Source organism: Poecilia formosa, unplaced genomic scaffold (assembly GCF_000485575.1).
Source record: "Poecilia formosa unplaced genomic scaffold, Poecilia_formosa-5.1.2 Scaffold20, whole genome shotgun sequence".
In the NCBI taxonomy this organism is placed as follows: Eukaryota; Metazoa; Chordata; class Actinopteri; order Cyprinodontiformes; family Poeciliidae; genus Poecilia; species Poecilia formosa.
This window is the reverse complement of record NW_006799959.1, coordinates 1,021,312-1,046,531: the sequence shown is the minus strand read 5'-3', so window position 1 is coordinate 1,046,531 and position 25,220 is coordinate 1,021,312. Positions and strand designations below refer to the sequence as shown.

At 34.5% G+C, this 25,220-nt stretch overlaps 1 protein-coding gene across 5 annotated transcripts in view; it reads left to right on the top strand.

Annotated features, from left to right (window-relative positions):
* Positions 1-25,220, top strand: part of LOC103134977 (protein unc-13 homolog B-like) — a 59,262-nt gene that overhangs the window by 11,777 nt on the left and 22,265 nt on the right. For 4 of the 5 annotated variants that reach the window (XM_016669151.1, XM_016669150.1, XM_016669148.1 and 1 more), the window contains exons 2-5: positions 8,244-8,273; positions 15,971-16,070; positions 22,846-22,963; positions 23,961-24,084. In XM_016669151.1, coding sequence (XP_016524637.1) covers positions 8,244-8,273; positions 15,971-16,070; positions 22,846-22,963; positions 23,961-24,084 — 372 coding nt within the window. Of the gene's footprint in view, positions 1-8,243; positions 8,274-13,437; positions 13,745-15,970; positions 16,071-22,845; positions 22,964-23,960; positions 24,085-25,220 lie in introns of those variants that run through there. The other variant, XM_016669152.1, reaches the window with a different exon arrangement.

Below are 25,220 nucleotides of genomic sequence, written 5' to 3'. Positions count from 1 at the left end.
GAAATTTCCAAGTTTTTTCTTGGATTTTTCAGATTAATCTAGGTGCAGCTGTAAAATAAGTCAGTAATGTTGGCCAGCAGTAGGTGCTGGCCCACTCCTTTGCTACTCTTCAGTAGCAAAGGAGTGTTTTTCTAGCAATTTTTGACTTTTCTAGTGCAGACATTTTCATTTTCTAGAATATTTCTTAGATTTTTTTAATGCAATACTTTTTTACTTTTGGAGCTCAGAAATTTCTGAGTTCTTGCTAGAAGATTTCTTGGATTCATCTCAAAACGTCTGAATTCTTTTGGTAGAAATGGACTCTTCCTTTTTTTTTTCTAACTACAGTGGCCTTACCAGGAACCGATCTATGATATGCAACCATAGACCAGTTCCTGTTGGACTTTTGAATTTTTTAAAATATTTATTTAAATCAAAATCACTGATTTGTGGAGCAACTTTAGAAATATTTGCAATAAATTTTGGAATATTTGTGCTCACATGTGGTTTTGTTTTATTTATATTTGTTTCTCACTGTTTATTCAATGTCACATGCTGTTTTATTTTAATTATGTAAAGCACTTTGAAATGCCTTGCTGCTGAAATGTGCTATACAAATAAAATTTGATTTGTCCTGGTGTGTTTCTTGCTGCTTAATTGGCAGTGCTTCCAGGGAAACTTAAAGGAGACACTTCTGCTTGTGCCACTGACATGAAAACCTTAAATAGCCTGAAGTCTGAGGCAATAATCCAAGTAAAGCAGATAGAAACACTTAATGGGCAGAAGTAAACTTTCAGTAGCATCAGCCACAGCTACTAATCTCTAATCAGTAAATAGAGTAATACACCCTCACAAAGATCAATAAACTTTAAATTCTAATGAACATTTAACACTGGAAACTGGAAGACATTTAAATATTCCAAATAAACAACTAAAATAAATTAAGTCTCTGTAATTGTCCTTCAAAAAAAGGATTATTGATACCAAGAAATTTGACAGGTATTTGATATCTGTGAAAAAATTACTTCTTTAATCTTCTTTATTGGTTCAATATCCAAACTGCTTTATTATTTTAATCGTAAACGTACTGAAGTGCCAAAAATTAGAAAATACTACCAAAAAGGAAGAATCCAAAGGCTATTTTGTAATTTTGTGGCTTAATATGCCGACGTAAAATTAACTGACAAACAAGAAGTGCAATCAACATTTTCTCTTCTGACTTCACTGTATTTTCCCATGAATTATTTTCTGAGCTGAAATCAGATTTTTTTTTTTAAAGGACCTCTCTGCTGCCACGCAGCGAGCAGCTGCTAAGTTATGTGTAAAACCCTGAATGTAGCGTATCCAACATGTTCTGAGCCGTCGGTAGATGTATTTCAGCAGGTCTGCGGGGTTATTTATGATCTAATGGAAGTGAAAGGGTGTTAATTTCATGGCCAACAGGTTTCCAACCTGTACGCTCTCAAAGCCACTGGGCTAAAGCTAAAAATAGACCCGCAGTCTGGCTCCTTGTAATGACACAGTCTACTCCTGCCGGCCTGCTGCTGCTGCTGTTCAGCAGATTTTATCAGACATTGCAACACACTGGGGATCTCCTAACCCACGTTTTAGGCCACTCGCATCTATTTAAATTGCAGGTGCTTGAAAGCCTTTCATGTAGGTGTTTTCCGGGTTTGGAAAGTGCTGGATTTTTGTATAAAATCCTTGAAAGTACTTGATATTCAAACTGCAGTTTTGATCTACAGCCTAAATGTGGAAAACATTATTTACTGTTGAAACCAAATATTCTTATAGATCTAATAAAAAGACAAATCTTTTTCTCACTGCTTGAAGTTAAATCAGACTAAAATTGTCTTGATAAAAGTCAGAAAAATTTGAACATTTTTTATTTTTTTTGCCTTTTATTTTGTGTTTAAGCATTTAATTTGAATAGGAAGGTAATTTACCTTAACATGATTTGTTTGGATTGTTTCAAAGTATTAAATATTTATTATTCCTAATGACTCAGTCACTTATTGATCAATTTAATTGAAATACAGGTTGGCTTATATTTTATACGTTTTGGGTGTGAAATGATTAAAACGTAAAATTTTGTTATATTTTAATTCAGCTGTAGAATGTAGAGTACTATCACAAGACATTGTAAATAACAGTAATAAATTATATCCAATAATAGTGAATTGAAACACTTTTTTTAGTTAATTTGTAGTGTTTTTCTTTCCAAATGTGGTGCTGAAAAAGTTTGAAAACTTACCTTGAAAATGCTTGAAAATGTTTGAATTTCAATGTCGGAAAAGTTATACCAACCTCTTGAGCTGATTGTTCTCATTTTTCCTTTCACTTCACAACATTTATTTTTATTTTTCAGCAGTTATGACATGAAACTGCTGCTGCACAAGTTACTCAACAAGTTGTTGCTAAGAAACCTCTGGGTTTTGTGGATTTTGGAGCAGAGACTCCCAGAACCTGAAACCAAAGATAAAAGCTACACTTTGCAGTCAACAAAGGTCGAACTGGTTTGAATGAATGACCATTTGTAAATGAGGATTACAACTAAACAATTTTTTTGTCTTCTTCCTGTGTTTAATTTTTCCCAATGTTGTATAAAAATGCGATATTTTCATTAAAATAGATCATACGAAGTAGATTTCACTCTTTGATCAGGGAGGGCGAGTCCCACAGAACAAGCAGGTGTATTGTTTCTCTGTGTGTTTGTGGCCTGAAATGTTTTTAATTCACCACTCAGAGGTCTGTTCTTCCTTTGAGCTTCAAAGCTCCACTTTCACATCCCTGTTAGGAGATCAAACCAGAGCCACCTCTCCTGCCTGAGTGCTCACGCTCTCAGCAGCAGGATGACTAAGGGGGAAACTCTGCAGAGAAAATTATATCTGTAATGTTTTTTTTATTTGCATTATTGTTCTAGCCTCATTATTTCTTCAAAGTCCAACAGAAATCAGTTTTTATTTATTGCTTTTGATGTAGATAACATTTGTTCCTTTGTTATTGCACTTTTAGACAGAAGTGCACTGCTTAGTGCGACTGGCACACAACTCAAAGCAATTGACCCTAGTATGTTTTTGAGTAAAAGTCACTGGATGATTGTGATTTTACTTTCTATAAAATCAAAGTGAACTCCATCGACACCACAGTGATAGTCAAAATAAGACAGGACAATAAACCAACAACAATATATATTGAAATAGACATGTGATCAGTATCCATAAATAAAACATCTGATAGAAATATATAGAATATTCTCTGAACTTTGTTCCAGATCCGCACAGCATTCTGGGAGATGTAGATAACTGCTCAACCTCTCAGCTTGCTAAGAAAAGTTGGTGGCATCAACTAACTGGCTCACTCTTGGGTAACCAACAAAAAACCGCCGGGGAAATAACAAGTTGAAAGCCCCCCCCCCAAAACTTGGGACACAGAAAAACACCCTGGAGAAAAACGGGCAAAACAACAGTCAAAAGTCTAACAAAACCGCAAAAAAAAAAAAAGTGAAAACTGGATAAAACAGGAAAGTTTGGCAGAATTTCAGATATTTAAAACAGAAACTAATTGATAATTATTGATATCAACTGATATAAAATGCTTATAATGTGATACGTTTTTCAACCTTAAGTTAAAACTTTTCAGATAAACACAGAACCTGTGTTTGAAAAAAGAAAAAAACCTTACATGTTGTTTATTGAAACTGTTGGTCAAAAAAAATTGACCATGATTTGCAACATAAATACCAGAAAAATGTTCAGCGTTTGCAATCAAAGCTGCGATTCTTGTCCATTTGCTGTTTTCAGACTATACAGATGTGAGTGTGACATAACAATTCCCGTGCAGGGGAGCTTGTGAGCAGCAGCTTTAATCCGTCGTCACGTGAACATCACTCTGTTTTCTACTAATAGCAACAATAGCTTGTCGTCTCAAAACCTCCCTAATTGGGAAAAGCATTTTAACAGCTTTTGATCATGCACAATGCTTCCTGTGCTTCATTTCATTAAAAAAAGAGGAAAGGTTTAAATTTGAGTAATTTTTATATATTTTTTTGTAATTCATCCCCTGGCACAATGCAGCCGGGTCCGCTAGGTTTCAGCCCTGCTTAAGGCATTAGCTCAGAGCGATTATCCCACCGTCACCAGCAGCACACATCCTCTCATACAATCACTCCAGCTGACACGTGTCTGACATCTGCCCCGCTTTCTGCCTCCCCGTCGCCGGGACCAGCAGGGATTCAGACCTCCATACACACGGAGATGTGTGTCATAATGTAGCTGTACTGCATTATTTCTGGCTGACATCCTTTTATGTTGACATCTTGTTTCAGTTCTATTTGGGAAAATTGGTCAAGTCTCTGCCTTTCTGGATCTTTTCTGCTTTTTGAGAGTAACTAAGCCTGAAAGCAGCATTTTTGTTGTTAACTGTATAAATTGGTCCTAAAAGCAACTTTGTTGTATGTAACTTTTATAAAGAATATTTTTTTACATATTTGTTGAAATGTAACTCTGTCATTACAGTATGGTATGAGACAATCTGAAAAAATCAAAGTCCTTTGCCTTCTCCCAGCATTAACTAGAAACAACCAATCAGAACCAGGAGGCGGGTCTTAGCACTGTCAATCACCCTCCCTCTTGAATGTTAAGGCTAGTTAGCATGGCCACCAATGATGGTGGATAAGCAGCTTTTTTGTAACAATGAATTATTTCTCCGCCATTTGCACATTTAGGAACAAATACACGAGATTGACTGATGGCGCTAAGCCCCACGTCCTGGCTGTGATTGGCTGATTCATCTTTTTTTCTTTTTTTTGAGTTGCGTTACCATTAATTTTGATCAGAATTATTCCAGAATCTTTATTCCAGAATGTTCTGGGTCAGTGTCTTGTGCTTTAACTGTCCAGCTGCTAATTTCAGGTGAAAATACAGAATTTATAAAACAATAAAACAGCCCAACAGCATGATGCTGCCACCACCATGCCTGGCATCTGATACAGCGTTTGCTGCAAAATGCACAAATTCTCTCTGCATTTTGTCAACTAAACATGAATGGGGGATGTTTACATATTTAATTATAAATAAAAAAAACATTTAAGTGCAGTTTATAAAAAAAAGTAAAAAAAACAACAATTTGGGTTTAAGATTACCGTTTAAGCATCTTGTAAATAGATCCCAACTAAAATAAAATGAGAGAAGAAATCTACTCAGTCAGTGAAACTACTCTCTATTTGACCAAAAACATTTAATTGTCTCCTTGGGATCAATAACACAATTCACACGACAATTATCTACAAATGTAAACTGCCCTTGGCTTGGAGATGTAAGCTATTTTGATAGCTTAAAGGGCTAATTACACGTCTGCTGCTATTAATGCAGCGTGTGTATCCACTTATCCCGTCTTTAGTGGCCGCTCGCTTTACCGTCGGGTTATTTTGGATTCGCTGTGACACTCATTTCATTTGCAGGAAAGTTGATTGGGCTTTCTGCAGCAGGAGTACTGCACAAGAAGATGTGGATGAGTTCAAGGGGAAATGTTTCTGATGTCATAAAACTGCAAAAAAAACAAACAAGGAGTTCAAAGAGTCAGAACTCTTTATTTTGTACTAAAATATTAAAATTTTTATTTGTTTTGATATTTTACAGCTTGTTTATTTGACAGCTGTATAATTAAAAAAACAATAATAATACATACATAAATTTTTTGCACTTTTTTGGACTCAGACGCTTTACAAGAGAATTAAATAAATAACATATCTATTTATATGTTGTATGTATGTTGTTATTGATTTATCAGTAATATTTATTGCACGTCCAAAAAAGCATGAAAAAGTTTGATGCATTATATATTTGTTACAATTATAATAATTAAAAATTATGCAGCTGTCAAATTCAGTGGAAAAATAAGCGAAACAAATTAAACATGTAATAGAATTATTATAATTTTTATTTCATGTTATATATTTATTTTCTGTTGGGAATTTCATGACATTTAACATTTCCCACATGTCAGTAGCTGCATGGCGAAGATTTTAACATTTCAACAGTTAATATTTGGGATGTTTATGATTGATTCACCCTTTAATTAAATTGCATTAACACATTGTACTTTATGTTAATTTATTCAGGGTTAATAGTAGTTGACAAATACACATTTTTTGTTTGTTTTAAATAAGAATGCAGATACAGATTTAGTAGATTGAACTGTGTGAAGGCTCTTTCTCGCTCGCTTGGTGAAAGCCCAGCCCTTCAGGTTTTGGCTGAGCGCCGTTGGCACGCCACCAATCAGGTCGCCATCAGGTTTTCAGTGACGCTTTGCAGGACCTGGCACTAGTGACACACAAGGCGCTTTGTGCCGACAGTCTGAGAGACATGACCTGATAACAGTCTTTCTGTTGAGCTCAGCGTTTTATTTTATTTTATTGAGCAGATTTATAGGGCTGGACGATACGGCTGGAAAACGTATCACGATATCAGCATATCAATCTAACTATATCTGAAATACTGCCACAGTTTTCGCTCCATGTTACTGTGCAGTTAAACAACTGTTAACAGTGGCGGAACCTTAAGTTGCTCCACAGGTTGTTGCTAGGTAACCAGAGAACGAATGAGTTGCGAGGTAACCAAAGAGTGAGTTAGTTGATTCCACCTTTAATAACCAGAAACATGTAAAAAGATTAACTCTATTACCTTTATCTCTGTTAGCAGATCCCCTGCTTTTCTTTTAGCTGTTACAGACCCATCATTATATATTTGAATGTGTTTTTGACACTTTTGTTAAGAAAATTGTATATAATAAAAGGTACATTGTTTTATTTTATGTGTAAATTTATTTAATTTTTGTTTTTTACTTTATTTATTCTAGTTTGTAGATTGCAAGACCTTAACACCAATATGTCTATAAACATAGTATTTACAACCTCAAGGCAATTTGCTGTGATTTGGAGACATCATCAGCTAATTTAAGGATGCATTCCATCGTCTGTATGAAAATCGTCTCATACATTTGTTTTAAGGACTGGATGATCTATAGGTTTTTATTTCAGTTAAATGAGGTTCTTATTGTGGCCAAAGACAACATTGTTTTTAAACATGTCTCTAACTTGTGGCATTTGGGTTTAAATTTTAAATTAAGGCATAATTTAACGTTCAATGTGTCTGAGTGACATAGTAATTATTTATCTTTCTATTTGTCTTGCTCACATATTTTAAGACATAATCAGTAGCTTGCACAAGTAGAATAATGTAATGTATTTTGCATAATCTAAATAGAAAGCTGCAGGTCTTTTGTCTGAAAAGTTCTTTGATTGCTGAATTTGATTGAAGTGTTTTGATGATTAGCATTAAGATCAATTGTTTTTCTTTGCTACGTAGCAATCTATCCATTTGTTCACATATACATTTCTATGTTTTCAGGTGAAATGATGCATTCACTCTCTTGAAAGTCTTGTTTTATCTTGTGGCATGATTAATCTTGATTAGTTTTTAATCAGCTCCTTTTGTCTGTAAGAACAATTTATCATTGTTTCTATTTCTCATTGTGTTTCTCTTCTAGTAATAGAGAAAACTTTAAAATTAATTATTTTTTCATCTTTTTGCTGACTTTATGGAAGATGATTATAGGAATTAGGCTTTTGTAAACTGTTTTTTTACATTGTGGATCAGCAACTTAATTGATAACACTGAGTCAGAGTTGCCATTTTGATGATATGCAACATAAATATTTATTTATATGTATTTTTCACTTTTTATGGCAAGGTTTACAATAAAAGCAAACAATAATGAAATGTTATGGTAACTAAACTAGTGGAACTTAAATATTAACTTTAATTTAATAAAAAATAGAGGAACAGACAACAACAAAAACGGCTAACTGTCAAGTGTTAGCTGTTAGCGCCAACAGTATTAGCTTAAGTGTTAGATTAGCAAAAAAGATGGCTGAAGAGCTTGACTATTATTTGTATTATTTATATTATTTTTAACTATATAGTAGAATCACTGGGAGAATGCTTACTCCAGTCCCTTTAATTTTCTTTATTAAATGAATTAATTTCCTGCTGCCTCAGGAGAATTTACGAGCATTTAGTGAGGCAACATTTTCAAAACAAATTCTGTTTTATTTTATTAGACTACATAAAAATTCAAAGACATTCGCGATAAAATTTTTACAAGTGTGAAATGTTCCAAAGATAAATATTTCTGAAAACTGTCAAATAAATATGTTTTCTTTTTGACACATTGACTAACTCAATGTTTCTTCTCCTTTTTCAGTAAAGAAAGCCAAACTTCATGGGCCGCCAGGTAAGAACCCATTCAAATTTTCTCCTTTATTCACATGCGTGAGTAAACGCATTACCTTTATAGGAAGCCTCAAACTACCGCAGGATTGGACATTAGATGCATACATTCACAGGCTATTTTACAAAACTGCCTCAATTCAAAGAGTTACGACGTTTTCAGAAACACTCTTCAAAAGTTTTGGTCTATATTTACCTAATGGCATGATGCAGTGGAAGAAGAAGAACTGTGCAATAAAGACAATCCAATGAAAAGTGGGATTTCAGACAATTTCTGGCACATTAAAATGCTGAAGATCTTAAGATTTAGGGAAATTCTGTTTACAGATACTTCATAATCAACTTTATTTCTATTGTGTGTGTTTTTTATTTCCATTTTATCGAGTTTAGTTTTATTTTGAATATTTAAAAAATCTTCCAGTTCCAGTGTTAAGTGATTGCTACAGAATTATGTATTACTTTATAAAGTTCTCAAAACAACATGGCAATAATTACTGGGAGAATGTATCTTGCATCAAAATTTGCTAGTGACAAAACTGTCTTTATAACTATACCTAAGATTATGTTTTAGTTCTGCACTGTGTTGACGTTCAGCAAACATGTTATTCTGGCACAAACTGTGACCTTTTGTGATTCAATAGTATAATGTCTAATGTCTACTTATTGCATTATATATATTTTAGACCTAGATTTCAATGAGAAATCGAAGTCCAGCTGTGTCACAGTTGGACTTCCAACCAGCCAAAGTGTTAGTCATGTTATGCAATCTGCTTTTCTCCCAATGAAGTCCATTTTTACTATTACTGTGAGCCATGTAAGAAGCATGACGTTAATTCAAACTGTTTTAAGAGGAGATGCAAGAATGGTCCCCTCTTCCCAGCCAGTTTACGTCTTAAACGTCTCTTTAGGCTGCAGCTGTTTGTCCCTTCCACTTCTCTGCAGGCGGTGATGAGGGGAGAACAACAGGAATGAGTGGGAGAATAAGAAATCAAGCTGTAGGAGGAGGGAAGGAAAATCAATAGATCATCACAGACAAAGGGCCACCTGCTAGCCTGAGATGACAATGTGCCATTCATTTACAGAGAAAAATCTTTCAAGCTCTTTAGGAGACAAACAGCACAGAGATGAGCAGTTTTAAGGAGAGGAAATAAGGACATGTCATATCTTTATTATTTAATGGAAAAGCTGCGTGCAATTTGACATTTAAAAATAAATTAGCTTAACGACAATTTAGGAAAAACTTGTTTTGGCACTAGGATGAGCTAATATTGAAATTGCTTTATTTTGCAAAGCTGCAATGGAAACACTTTTTTTCACATCAAACAGGTGACATGATCATCAACAGGATGTTACTACTGGCAGAAACTACAAAGCAGATGACGACAGGAAGTGGTTGAGGGATGATGGCACAGATTATTTGGAATTACTTACTGCATGAACAAACTTATTCACATGTGAAAAATACATTACATCCATTAGTGGGAAAATATACAGAGCTTTTTGCACATTTATAATGGAAATTCTGATACTGATGCTGAAAAATTGACTTATTTTAAAGTGAACAAACATTCACATGTGATTTTAATTTAGTTTCTTATTTAATGGTAATCCTGCAATTGCAAAATTGTGATTTTTCAATATTAGCAGAAAAAAGACAACGTTTTGCGCATGTTTGTAATAAAAACACAGCTACTGATGCTGAAAAGTGGACCTGAATGATTCAAAATGCAGAAGTTTGTGCAGAAAAAAACATTATTTTGTATAGATTAAAATAATTTGGTGTTTGCTTTTACAGCAACTGGAACAAGAAACTTATTTTTATACTTTTCCATGTTGGCCATCTTTGCACCATGATTCACTCTTTCAGAGTGAGGATAATGAGCTGCGTCTGAGTGGGGTCAGGGGCCATCAAATACAGTGAGAGGTAAAATTGACTGAAACACTTGAGTGTTTTTAAGTCAGCCTTAGTTTTTATAAATCGACAGCTATCCAGACATGATGGGGAAACTTCAGTTCTCTGAAAACTTGACCTATTTACAGGATCTGTGTTTCCTTGGGGCTGCGGTGTCCGGCGATGTGACCGATAAATGTTTTACCCAGGATGCCGCTCTGTCAGGTGACACAGTTATTCGTTTCAGGTCAAGGAAAAATTTGTTGGTTTTGTCCCGCTCTAATGCCCCATTTTGGAAACATGCTCTGATTTATGCTTAATGGTAAGAAGCGATGGATTTATTTCCAGAGGGAACTGGCTGCTGTCCCAGGACATTTCCGAAACCTGATTGGTTTATATGTCATTTTATTATCCAGATTTTAAAGTATTTCCTCCACTTTTGGGTTACAGTGACAAGACTATGTATTTTACTAGGTATTTAATGAGATTAACCATCACAAAATAGTGAATAAAAGTGAGCAGAAAGGGCAAAAAGACTCATTAAAGTTTAGAGCAATTTTGTTTAGAGGCTTCATAATCCATTTAATTTAAGATTTCTATTGTGTGTGGTTCTTATTTCCGTTTTATTGTTTTTTGTTGGGTTTTATTTTGAATATTTAGAATATCTTTCAGTTAAAGTTTATTGGTCTAAGAGGGAAAAGTTGCATTATTATGCCATTGTCGATATTTTGCTTGAAAATGGTCAACATTATCAATTATTGCAATAGTTATTGGGAGAATTCACTGTCATCCAAAATTCAGTATTGTAACAAGCCTAGGTTCTACGAAGACTTATTTTTCTAAAATCCTGGTTAAAGTTTCAGTGAAAAGTTTCAATACAATCCTTATAGACTTGAAGTTTTTCCTTTTGAGACCAAGTGTAAAGTGACAATAGATTGGATTTGTTAGGGATTTCTCTTAAGAAATCTTAAGAGAATTTCTTAATTTCTTAAGAAATTTCTCTTAAGCTAAATATCTGCACCACATATTGTTATATAATTTATTATGAGCAGCGAATTGTAGGCAAAATGTGTCATATTTCCTGTCATGTCCTGGTTATACCTGCAGAATAATGAATGCAGAGGAGTCTCTGCCTTTAATGAAGGGATAGTGTTGGAGTAATGAGGCGGCCTGCGCTGACACAGCCTGAACTGTTGTGCTGAATGACTTTTAGCAATTTCTTCTGAGTCAGTTTACTTCATCCAGGAACTGTGTGGCCACTTCAGAGGTCTATCTTCCTGTAATCACTAGAAAAATTGTATTGCACTTTACTGTAAGACAAAAAATACACAGAACTCACAGTGTTTGAATATATGGAAAAATAAAATTCAGGTTGTTTTTATGCTACGCAGAATTCAGTACACAATTGCAAAACCTTTGTTTGCTTAAAGTTTGTTTTAACCAATCCCGCTGTATTTTTGCACAACTTGTGATCAAAATAACTATTTATTGCTTGTTTGACTGCATAGCTGTGACTTAACGGTACAGCATTTATTTCCCCAAAACACAAATATTGTTCTTGAAAAATATTACCATTTGAAATGGGTTTCTTCAGGATGCCACATACTGTACTTAAAAAAATTATAATAATTTATATTATTAAACTGAACATAGTAGCTGCATTTAATCAGCTACTGTTTTTTAATCTTAAAAAATAGTGTCAGTATACTTTATTTTTGTTGGTCTAGAAGCCATGGTTCATCTTTGCTTTGCACTCCACTTGCCTACCAAGATGGCGCTGATCCAGTTCAGACTTGTGGAAATTATGTATAGGGTGTCAAGTAGCATTGAGTCATGATATTTCTATGTCCCAAGCTGCATTTTCTTTAGAATATTTTAGATAAACTACAAAAAAATCTAAATTATTTGTGAATTTTCTACAAATAATTTTGAGTTACCTTCCGATTCCTCATATGCGATGGCTCCTGTGTGATTCCACTTACTTTAATTTCAGTGTGCAAATATTAATTAGACACAACTAGATGGGAATTGTAATGAAACAGGGAACATATTGTCCTTCTGCTGTCGAACAATAAACAGATTTGGATGTTTTTATCTCTTCTCCATCTCCAAAACCTCTCCAATCTTCCTCGGTGCCCATAATAGAGTATTCATTATTGTAGACAGCCCAGTAAATGTCATCTGGTCCAGCCGCGCCGCACACGTCCATGCGTAACTGAATATAACTTATTCATTTTCATAAGTCATTGCCAGTTAATTATAAATGATGCCGGATGCTCTCCCAAGAAGGCCCTGCTGCATGCTGGGATATCTTCTCCCCAAGCTCGCCTGCATCTGACGTGTTTCTGTGGGTTTTGCACAAGAACGTTAATGGAAGTTTGCGTTGTTCTGATTGTGGCTTCAACAATCTCTGCAGGGTCACAGACAACAGATGCTGGATTGTTAATACTCTCGCCGCTGTGTTTTTGTTTCTCGTTGGGTTATTTTTGCTTACAGTCATGACCCTGTATGTTTTTCTCACTGGTGCTAGCAGTCAGTTAATGGAGCTGTCTACAAGAATCACAGACCTGGAGACTCTGTAAAGTGAATGATGAATTATCTCAGATTAACTCGCTCAGAAACAGAAAGAAAAGTCATTTTATGGTGCAGAAAGCCCATAAGAGATCAACACAACAGAACAAGTGCAGAGTTGATGATTTATAGGTTTTGGTAAACTAAAAATAATTTTCTATCATAACTTTATCAGGATAACAGCTAGGTTAATTAGATTAAATTACAATTGATCAGAGCTGGGTAGTATTTAGTTACATTTACTTGAGTTTCTTATTTGAAAAAAATAACTTGAGAGTATTTTTACTACATTGTTCTTTTTACTTTTACTTGAGTAGTTTTATTAAGTATTTCTAGTCTTACTGGAGTAAAATGTTTGTATTTTCTACCCACTGAATGAAAAATAAACATGTTTTAACCAAAAATTCACCAGACACAGACACACACCTTCAGTTTTTGGTAAAGTTTCATTAGTTTTTTATTGAAAAAAAAAAACAACAAAAATTTGGAAAAATGTATTTTGCCTGATTGTGTTATTTGTTGTTACTTGGTCTTTAAAATACCAAAATTTCCACTTAACTTTACATTATGTCGTGAGTATTTTTTTGGATGACTACTTTTTACTTTTACTTGAGTAAAAATATGTTGAAGTTGTGCTACTCTTACTTGAGTACCGTTTTGAGATTCTCTGCCCACCTCTTAACTAATTAACTTAACTGAATAACTAATAACGGCCATATTTCATTTTAGTGTTGTAGTTTGCCCGCCATCCAACAGAGGGCGCCGCTGTTCATCCTGAAGCGGAGCCGTTACAGAAACAAAGATGGCGGCGGCGCCACTTCAGACTGGGAAAGAAAAATCTTTCAGGGAGAGTCCGGTGTGGGATGATACATACGCTTTAAGCGGTTCTGTTTTCAAATATAAACACTCGATAAACTGCTTAAGTTTTCACTTTAATAGCGCTGATTAAGCGGAGGTGCTTCATGGCGGAGCAGTGTCAATATCTCAACAAAAATGACTGATTTGCTACGAAGGTGAGGATAAAGCGGTTAAGACAACGCAGAGAAATTAAAATTAATATTAATTAAAAATAAACCACAGACGGTACTAATGCATGAACATTTTTCTGTTCATGGGAAGTATGTCACTTCTCATGAACAGAAGAAAATATTTTCCACCTTTTCTTCTATTCAACAACCTAATAATCACTGAACGGTTTAGCACCACAATACATTAAGATCTGTTATTGCTGTACCAACCGTCTAGACCCCTCAGATCTTCTGGTTCTGGTCTGCTCTGTATCCCCACAACCAGAACCAAACGAGGAGAAGCAGCATTCAGTTTCTATGCACCACAAATTTGGAACAAACTTCCAGAAAACTGTAAAACAGCTGAAACACTGGGTGCCTTTAAACCTCAACTTAAAACCCACCTGTTTAGAGTTGCTTATGGCTAAATTAGGGCTAGAGAGCATGACAGCAAAATGTCTTTGATGTCTTCGATGTTTTTAATGTTTTTAACTTTACTTTTTATCTATTTATGTAAACGTGGCGAGTGATTGACGGTCATTGCGCGCACAGAAAAACCCTGTAAATTCTAGACTGTAACAGGTAAAAATAGTGCACAAAAATCCGTGTAGGACGACGAAGTCCTAGCGCAAAAATTCGTGACAGGTGGACGGAGCCTGGTGCTGCAAGGTTGGAGACCTTGTCCTGTTAGGCGACGGGCCTGGATAATACCCGTGTTAAACGGACGGCGGAGTCCAGCGATGACAGCCGCTTAAATTCCGTAACAAAAGTATGTTTTTATCTTTTTCTTTTTATTTCCAAAATCTTTCTCTTTCTTACTGTTTATTCAATGTCACATGCTGTTTTTATTTTCGTTTTTCATTATGTAAAGCACCTTGAAATGCCTTGCTGCTGAAATGTGCTATACAAATAAAATTTGATTGATTTATTGATTGATAATATGTTCCTGTCTGCGTTTTTAACATGACGTGAGAAAACCACAATTTTCTGTTTATTTAGTCAGTATTTAATATAGCTAACACAAATGTATATACTTTTTATTATCTATTTTTCTTAATTCAGCATATGATCGATAAGAATTAAAATGACTCACCTTTCATGAGTCGATAACTTGCATCTTTAATAACAGCTGATCCTTTACAAAGTTGCCAGTTCTTGCATTGATTTTTCTTTCAGTCTGTATAAACCACCTGAAATCTTATCAAAATAACACAGAATAACATCTGAATCATCTATACTAGCAGATCCTTTTTGGATTCATTTTTGCAATGATTTTTAGCTCCGTTTCAGATCCTTTTATGTTGTTTTCTTCATGCCTCAGCCTGTGTAGATTGACTCCCTAAAAGCTGTCGCTGTAAGAGCAGCTGCATTAGCAGGCAGCTCAGAGAAATGAATGCATTTGATGTTAGAGGAAAAGTTAAGGCACAAACATGCTGTGCTTTTTTCTTCAGACCATTTTTTTCTTCAACAGCAGTTGGTAATCAGAGGTTTGGCCATTTGATTATTTGTACCGGTAATATTTTTTTAAAGCGTCAATACAAACTTTCACTGTGAATATACTAGTTATGTGTTTAACTGATTCATATGGAATCAGCAAAAAGCAAAGGCAGCAGTGGAATGGATGGATGGATAATCCGACGGATGGATGAATAAATTAAAGAATAAGTAGATGGATGAATAGATAGATGGAAGGATGCATGAATGGATAGATAACTGGATGAATGGATGGATAAATTAAAGGATAGGTAAATTGATGGATAAGTGGATGGAAAGACTGATGAATGGTGGAGAGATGAATTAGTGGATGGATATGCATGTAAACGTTTGGGTGGATAGATTTGTAAAAAGATGGATGAATGGATTTAAAACATGGAAAAAATCTAAATATTTCATATATTTCCAACCTGTTTTCTTCTTTTTATTTTTATTCAGATGTGAAAAACAGTAACGGCTAATATTGGAAATGTATTTGATCTGAAGAGTGTTTTACCCCTTTATTTTATTGTGTGACAAAATGTTTTACAACATTTCATCACATCAATAATACCCCAGCTTACAGTACATACAAGGAGAAACTCTCCATTTTAATCTGGGATTTTCTGAATATTTCCTGGAATAAAAGATAACAAAAGTTTAAAATAACATTTAGTTTTTCGTATCTTTCATGTCTGACCCCCAAAAGTGTTTAACAAATACTTGAGTTTCTACTTTTCCATTTTCTGTTTTTTCCAGACAAATTCAACGCCTATGTCACCTTAAAGGTCCAGAATGTGAAGAGCACAACCATCACAGTCCGTGGAGATCAGCCATGCTGGGAGCAGGACTTCATGTTGTAAGTAACATACTTTAATATTTACAAAAGTATTTAAACCACTTGAACCTTTCTGCTTTTGTCACATTATATAACCACAAACTTCTGCGGTTTTCAATTGGATTTCATGTGACAGACAAACATGAAGGAGGGCAGAAATGGGAAGCAGAAGATTTTTGTATTCAGCCATGCAAGGAAAACAGAGTTAAAATTTAAAAGTCCAAGAAATGCATAAAGTAGCTTTACAAAATTAAAATGTCACAAAGTAAAACAGTTATTAAATGGATAAAGAATGAAATAAATAAATAAATATTAAAATAAACAAAAAATAAACACATAAACATTTTTAAAATATCAGTTTTTGATTTGTTTCATAGGGACATTTATTTCATGCGATCAAATAAATGTTTGTTCCATTTTTATTATTTCTATTGATGATAAAAACAGAGTTTAAAAGATAAAAGTCCATGAAATGCATAGTGTCACAAAATAAAACGGTTATTAAATGAATAAACAATGAAATAAATCTTGAAAAAAAAAACTTTTAAAAATATTTTTGTTTTATTTTATAGGGACATGTATTTCATGCAACATATTTACAGATAAAGGTGTTTTTATCTTGAATTCAATGTTTTAATATATTTTGTACAGTTCTAGTTTGAATATGTTTTTTTTTTTATCAAGTTAGTCTGTATTCTCCACTTAATGATGAATTGATTACTAAATTATTTGACGATTATTTTTAAAAAATCAATTAATCACATTTAATCCAATTAGTCATTTCAGCCCTATTTAACATCTAAATTAATTTATTTCAGTTTGGATCGTCGCTTTGCTTTATTTTTCTGGCGTTCTTTTGCAAAGTGGTGTCACTAACGGCTTGTTTGCCCCCAAACCTCTGGGATGTATCAAGACAAATGCAGAGAGAAATTGGTGCCTCAGACGCTGTGGCAGCCTGCAGATGAATGCAGGCCAGGTAGCCATTGCAAGCTGACTTGTTATCTGGTCTAAATGGGCCTCTGTGGCATTGAAAGTGGTGCACAGCAGCGGCCGGTGGGACTTCGGTCTGGCTGGCTGACACGGCCTCCTAAATGAGAATTTGGGCAGAAGCAGGTTGGATGGATGGAAAGTGAAATTACCTGCCAGATAAGTGGATGAGCCAGTTAGAAATCTAATGAATTGTCCAGCCCATCCTGATTCCAGAGGGCATGGAGGTAAAGATGCACCTGATTTAGAAATCTGCTGGGTCTTTTTACGCTTCCTGCTCTGTTGTAAGTGGTGATGTTGGAATCAATGTGTGAGGAGAAAATCAGCAATTTGTGTGTGGAAGTATTGTCTGATGGGCAAAACATCCTTGTTGGGTCGTTTGAATGGCATCTCATAATTAGTTTTTTTAACTCGTCCTGCATCTGGCAGCTGTGCAGAGAAACACTGATGGCAAAATGAGGTTTAGTGCAAAAAGGCGCATCTGAAGAGCAGAAAAATCCAGATTTAATTTGGAAAATCTCATGATAAGTAATGATTGTGCCACAGCTACTAGCAGACCGGCTGCCAATTTTTCTCCAAGCCCATTGTGCCAACCGGACTGCAATATGCACAGAGGGGGATTTTTGACAGTTTTACTTTGAACAGTTGGTCTGCTCTCTGCTCACAGATTTTCTTATTTCAGTGTTTAGAGTACGGAAGACGATCAGGGCCACTGGGGGAAAAAAAGAATTATTTAATCTTTAATAGAATTATGACTTTTTTCTCAGGACTATGACATTAATCGACTGAGATCAAAAGTCAGAGTTCTACGATTAAAGTCAAAATTCTGAGAAAAAGGTCGGAATTCCACAAGAATTATGAGAAAATGTATTTTTTTCTCAAAAAAGTCAGCATTCTACAATTAAAGACAAAATTCTGAGAAAAAAGTCACAATTCTACGATTAACGTGTGTATTGCAAAACAATAAAGGGTTAGTGCTGATGCTCATGAGTAATTCTTTAAATCATACTAGATTAAATTCAGTGACGCTGCAGACTGAATTAGATCTTACTCCACAGAGCCGCAAAATCAATTCCCAATCTGGCCGCTGCCTGCAGTGTAGTGCAGTACATCACGCAGCAGTTCATTCATTTTAAAGCTGTTATCGGTTCTGTGTTTTCTGCAGTGAACTTCAGTGCTTCAGTGATTCTCCTAGCAGCAGGAAATGATGCTAAACAGCTTAAAAAATAACCTGATGTACAGTACAGCTGCAGATTCCAGTTAAACTGATATTTCTATACAGAGCATTTAGTTGACATGCTAGGCTAATGTTAGCATTTTTACTTTGCTTTAATATGACTCTTTGATTGTCAATTAGTCAAAATCTTACCAAGTATTTTTGGTCTAGTTTTAGTTCAAATGTTTTTGTACATAAACAAACCAATAGACAACAAGATGTATGAGGATGTTTTAAGTAAGTAATTCCTTAATATTGGTGAAAAAGTTATTTTTCTATTGACATATTTTTTCACTTAACACGGGAAAAATGTCTGGTTATAAGTGAAATAATGGTACTTGTACCTTGTTATTAATAATAAGGAATTATTGGCTCAAAACAAGCTCTAATGTCTTGCTGAAAAGTTACTTAAAAGCTAATTTTGTCTCATTTCAAGCATGCTAAGATATTTGCACTAGAAATAGACCAAAAGTACTTGGTAAGATTTAGTTTTTTTGCAGTAAAGAATGGGCTGGTCTAAGCTCACAGATGTATGTGTTTTATTTTAATTGGAAAACAACTAAGGATACATTTATTTAGATGTTTGGGGAGAAGCTCTTCTGATTATTGATCGGTTTGTCTGATGTTTCGGGTCATCGCCTACTCTTTCCTTCAATTAAGGTCTGCTAAAGTATCAACAAATTGTGACCTTTTTCCTTCTGCCTGCATCAGCCTGTATTAAGTGTTTGAGGAGTGACTTTATCAAATTACAACAACAGGAGTGATTAACGTCTGTCTGTTGGAAACCCTTTCCTCCTCCTCCTGCCCTTCTTCATTCTGCTTCTCTGACTCTGATCTGCAAAGTTTCTTACATCTGGATGTTTAAATAAGACGAAATAGTTGGATGCTACGTATTGTTCTTTATAAATCCAATTCATGGTGTGTCGTCACGTTGTTTTGCATTCAGATTTTTTATATATTTTAATTGGAATTTATTGAATAGAGGATGGGGAAATGCAGCTGACTTTACTAGAAGTGATCATTTGAACGGATGATGTATTAGTTCTATAAAAAAGGGATTAGATTTATGCCAAAAAATTTTGAGATTGTCAGAAATTTTCTTGAAAAAACTTTGAAATTTCTGAGCTTAAAAAGTTGAACATTTGCTAGTAGAAAACTCAGAAAGTTTTAGACTAATTTTAGAAATTTTCTAGAAACAAAGTTGGAAATTTCTGAGTTTGAAAAGTCAAATATTTGCTAGTAGAAATTTTAAGAATAATCTCAGAACTTAAAAAAAAAACTTGTAAATTTCAATTTGAAATGTCAAAAGTTTCCAACTTTAAATGTCCATTTCTTGAAAAGTTCTGACATGAATTTAAAAATGTGAGTTTTTGCCAGAAATCTGAGACCAGGCCTGTCACAGTAACACATTTTGCTGGACGATATATTGTCAGTAACAATATATCTTTGACAAAGACAATATATCATCTGGGACAATAAGTGATAATATTGTTGTCATTGAGACGATTTTCAATTAACATATTGATAATAACACAGGTTTGCTCTCTCAACAACCAAAAAAACGTTCATTTTGTAAAGAACACCAAACACTCAAAGTGTCAAAACAGAAACAACAAAACCATAAATAAGATGGAATGTTTTGTCTCTGTGATCAAAATTGTCCTTTGAAAAATATTAATCATCAGAACTGAAATGATCAATCTCATTTTAACTGATTAGGTCCTGTTAAACATCTTCCAGGAAATGGGTAAAAGTATTGATAAATTTACATGTGGACATTAAAAACCCATCTCATGCATAAACCCAACTGCAGCCTTTCAACTTAAAGAGGACTATCGACTTCAGCTTTAGCTTGTGTGAGTGCACAACCGCTTCCTTAAAACCACTTTCATCTGGGAGGAATGAAAATCATTTTGTTGTAGATATTATTGATTTAATTAAGAATACCGATAGGGTCAGTTAACACAGTGACGCAGGGTTGGGTGTTGAGTATGGACTCTAAGATTTAAACAGCCAGAAGTGCTGAAACATTGATGATCATGTCAAAATCAAACCAACTCAACAAGACTGATGGCATATAGAAGAGCATTGCCAAGAAGAAAATGCTGTTTTCTCGTTCCTGATCCTGAAACGGCCGTGTGTGTTTGTGCAAAGCTTTCCCAGCAGGAACATGTTTGAATTTCACCGCTGTCTTCACAGATCTCCCGTCTGTCTGCTCTCAGTCTCGGCTCAAACACACACAGTGTCCTTCTGGGTGTTTAAAAATGCACCGATTCTGACAGTTTTCACCAGAGACGCAACTCAGGAACGTCATTCAGACACCAGATATGTTTTTAATCATAAAACTGCATAATCCCATAGATTAAACTGAGCCAGTAATAAAAACTGTATTCTTTCTTTCAATTTCCATCCCTTTAAACCAACAGACTGTCATCTTATGTAATATGAGATTAAAGCAGCTCACCTTGACCAAAATGTCATTTTTAACTGCTAATAAATCATATTTTTGACTCATTTAAGATTCAGATTTAGCTGAGAAATTGTAAAATTAAAGGTACAACATGTCACTTTTATAAAATGATTTTTTAAATAATTGTTAAAACTATGACTAAACTTTAAACTGCTGCTGCGCAAGTTACTGACATGCATTAATATGCCATTATCAGTACATTACTTGAAAATGGTCTCAAAAAAATTATCATTAATCGCAATAATTATTGGAACAATTTATTGTCATCCAAAAGTCAATATCATTCAGAGTTTTTCTAAAACAAGTAATCAGCAAAATTTCTTATTGTGACAAGCCTAACTTAAGCCCCATTTAGTCTGCTTTGATCAAACTCCAGTTTGTTTGTCAGTTTGTTATACAACACAGGGCATTCTGGGTAAAAGCAACCAAAACAAACGCACAAGTCTAGCGCTAGCAGCAGAAATGGCTTTTGATGTTTTCCAAAGACGAGAGAAATCCTACAAGTACTAAAATCTGACGCTACTTCATTTTTGTTAACATTTTATGAAAAAATAAGTTCTGTTTTCTTTAGAGGTGTTCGAGTCGTTTCCTTCTGTAATTCTTGGTGCAGCGCCACCACAGGTGAGGAGGGGAACAGGTTTTTGAATTAGTTTGACTGAATGTGAAATCGAACCGCAGCAGCTGAAAATGTAAAAATTTATTGCAACTTTGGTCTCCAAATGAACCGAGTCATCAGATATTTTATGACTTTTGTCCCCCATAAGGCCAGAAAATCTCCTTAATTGGCAACTTAAACAAGTATATACACAACTTAGCTTCTCCCACCCACTGTCTCTCCATCATCTGAGCTGCTGAGCGTCATCAGAGATGATTGACAGGCAAACCGAGGCGACATGAATGTGAATGAGGATGTGAATATGAATATGCAGATGAGCAGGGGAGACAGTTGGCTTCTGTTTCTCTTTAGAGAAAATGACAGCTGTCATTTTGGCACTTATTGTTTCTGCACAAAAACTGGTGAACCTCGTGACCTTAAGGGGGAAGAAGATTTGTGCCGGACTGAAGAATAAAAATAAATCCCATCTTAGACCAGATGTATGCTTTCTTTTGATTGGTTGTGATTTTAACATGAGCTTCACTACATTTAGCTAATATTGAAAATGGTCCTTTCATGTGTTTATATATAAAATCCAAAGTTGCAGGTTAAAAGCAGTTTGTCGTGTTTTGTGTTATGTTAGGTACGGTGGCTGACGGGGCAAAAAGCGCTGCAAACATATTAATGATGCAAACTCCAAAACACAATAAATAAGTGCTACAGAAAAACGCGACAAATAACGAAAATTTTAAATATGAAACACTAATACCAAAAAACAAAAGTCCTCCAGACCACTAGGGGCAGTCAACTAGCAAATCTGTGAGATCAGACCCTTAATAAAGAGAGGATGTCCAAACGGAAGACAGAATTTATGTGTTATGCTTATTTTTTTTTACACATTTTATAACAGCAGCATATTTATGTTACCTGCTCCATACTCCCCCTAGTGTTCTGGAGGACTTTCGTTTTGTGGAGCGAATTTGCAATGTTTTGTACTTGCAGTTGTTTTTGCAACGTTTTCCCTTTGCTCCTTTTTTATTTGCAGTATTTTTCTTGTTTGCAGAGTTTTACTGATCCATTTATTTTTTCTTTTTGTCTGTTTTGAGGTTCATGTTTATTCCCGTGTTTGCAGCAGGTTTCGACGTTTGCTGCTCCTGTCGACCATTCGTTCAAATGAACACCTTAAGAAATATTTTTACTTTGACTATTTTAATAAGAGCAAAACATTTATTTGCCGTATTCCTCAGCACTTTTCCTTAGGTACCTTTAAAAGCATCCAATCTGCTGATCTGAGAGTACAAGTTGGAATATAATGGTGAAACAGTTCAGCAACATAAAACGGAGCCAAATTATTAATGCATTTCAAAACAAATCTAAAATCACCTAGTACAACGCTCAGGTACTACTGGTAGGTTGTTTATACTGTGTTTGTAGTGATAAAAGTATAAGCTTGACTCCTTTAAATGATTGTTGTTGTGACCAAGTGTAAAGACTGTTTGCTGTATTTTGTGTTTGCTCATTTCCACAGCGAGATCAGCAATCTGGACTCGGGTCTGGTGGTGGAGCTGTGGAACAAAGGTTTGATCTGGGACACTATGATCGGCACAGCACTGATCCCGCTGGACACCATCCATCAGTCTGATGAGGTAACCGTTTATTTAATTAGCAATTAACACATTATTCTCACAATTTATTGATTAATTGGGTAAACGAAATGGCACATTCTCCCATTTTTTTCATTTAAATGAGATTTTATTTACACAACATTTCTTTAGTGAATGTTTGATAATTTTTAACAAAATACGTCTTGAAGTAAATTTTTCTGCCATAAACATGTTAAATTTCAGCCCTTTCAGCTTGATTAGTGCAGTGTAGGGCTGATTGTTGATTAGTTTTTGGATTAACTGATTAATAATTGGGTAAAAAGGTAATTAAAACATTTTTAAAATATATTTTTGCATAAACTGCCAGTTGAGGAGTTTTGGGTAAAATATATTTACAAAACATAAATGTTTTTTTTTTATCTTAAAAAATGTGTTTTTAATCTTAAAAAACAACAACCTTATTTTGCATATGTAAGAACATATACATATATAATTTTGATATATAATTAAAAAACGATTAATCTGATTAATCATTTCAGTTCGAGTTTTATCATTTTACTGTACAGAGAGAAATCTGAAAGTTATTTATTTGTTTTCGACATTAAGTAAAATTTCATAACATTCTCCTCAATAAACAAAAATAAAGCTCTTTAGATCGATGGCCAACAATAACATTCAAGCATCGCAAAGGATATTTCTGGCCTTTAACTGTTCTTTCCAGTTGAGACTTTAAATTTAAAATACATAGAAAACTGACATTTCTGACAGAGTCTAGTATTTGTTACTATTAGGGAAGGTTTCAGAAGAAAACAAATAAATTCAGTAAATTACTGGGAGGAGTGAGTCTTTCACTGCCTTGTTTTGAACCATGTTAACATCACTGATGATCAGCAGGAAGAGAGAGACCCATTATAAGGATCAATAACTGTATTGATGCACAGATGGGAACCTGATTGCTGCTTTAAGACGAACCTAAAGAAATGCAAATGAGTGTCTTGGTAGTTTCCATCTGTTTTTCTGAGAGTTTCCTGTTCTCCAGGAGGGACCAGGAAGTTGGACGGCTTTGGACTCGGAGGTGTTGATGAAGGAGGATCAGATCTGCGGCACCACAAACCCAACGCCTCACCAAGTGCTGCTGGACACTCGCTTTGAGCTTCCTTTTGGTGTGTATCACGTCGGGCTGAAGCGATTAATCACGATTAATCATGACTAATCGTGATTAAACTTGATTAAACTTGATTAATCGATTATTCAATTAATCATCAACTAACTTAGTAATCGATTAATCATTATAAACACTCAATAAAAAACCCCAAAAAAGAACACTCAGAGCAGTAATTAAGCCCAAACTGTAAAAGAATAAATATACATTTTGTCTGTAAACATATTCTACCCAAGACTCCTAAAGTGACATAATTTTAGGTTCAAATTCTGTAAAAAAAATCTCCTTCTAAGACTCCAATTATTAATCGTTTAATCCAAAAAATAATCAACAGATCATTTCAATACAGTATTGATGTTAAATCAAGCAGAAAGGCCTGAGATATTAACATATTGATGTTGGAAGTATTATTTGTTTTAGTTACATATGCATCAAATTACCAGGCTAGGAATGATATGTAAATAGGTTATAAAATGTTTTCTTGTTTAAAAATGGAAATTGTTTATTTTCAAATTTTAATATAGTTCTAATATTTTATAAAATAAGCTTAAATGAAAATCTGTTTATGAAAATGTGTTGTCCGGTTACGCGATTGTCCATCAGAATAAACGATTATAAAAATAGTTGCAGCTCTAGCAGCATAACAGACAGAAAGCGGTACTCCTCTTGCATGTTTATTGATGCTTTTATTTAAGACATTTTAGAGAACATAAGTGTTAAAAATACAATGAAATACTGCCCATGGATCACAGTAGTCAGTGATCTCCTTATTGTTTAGATATTTGGCACATTAGTGGTGCCAGAAAACATTTTATAAAGTTACAATATGTTTTTTTACTCAAACTGGTAATAAAGAGGATTGTGGGGCAGCTGCACTGCTTGATTTGTCCAATTATTTTTCATTCATAAGAGAGGAATTGAGTTCAAATTCAGTGATGTAAAACTCAAGAGAGAACATGCTTTTTGCAAATTGAAGTAATCAAATCACCAGGACAAATTCAACAAACCACTAAACTGAAAGATTTACTGTCTTTACTTTATCATAATTACTAAGCTAAAGTTACTATAAATCCTTCTTTAGCTGCTCGCAGCTGCCTGCTCTGTTTTACTCACTTCACTTCCTGTTAAATGGTGGAA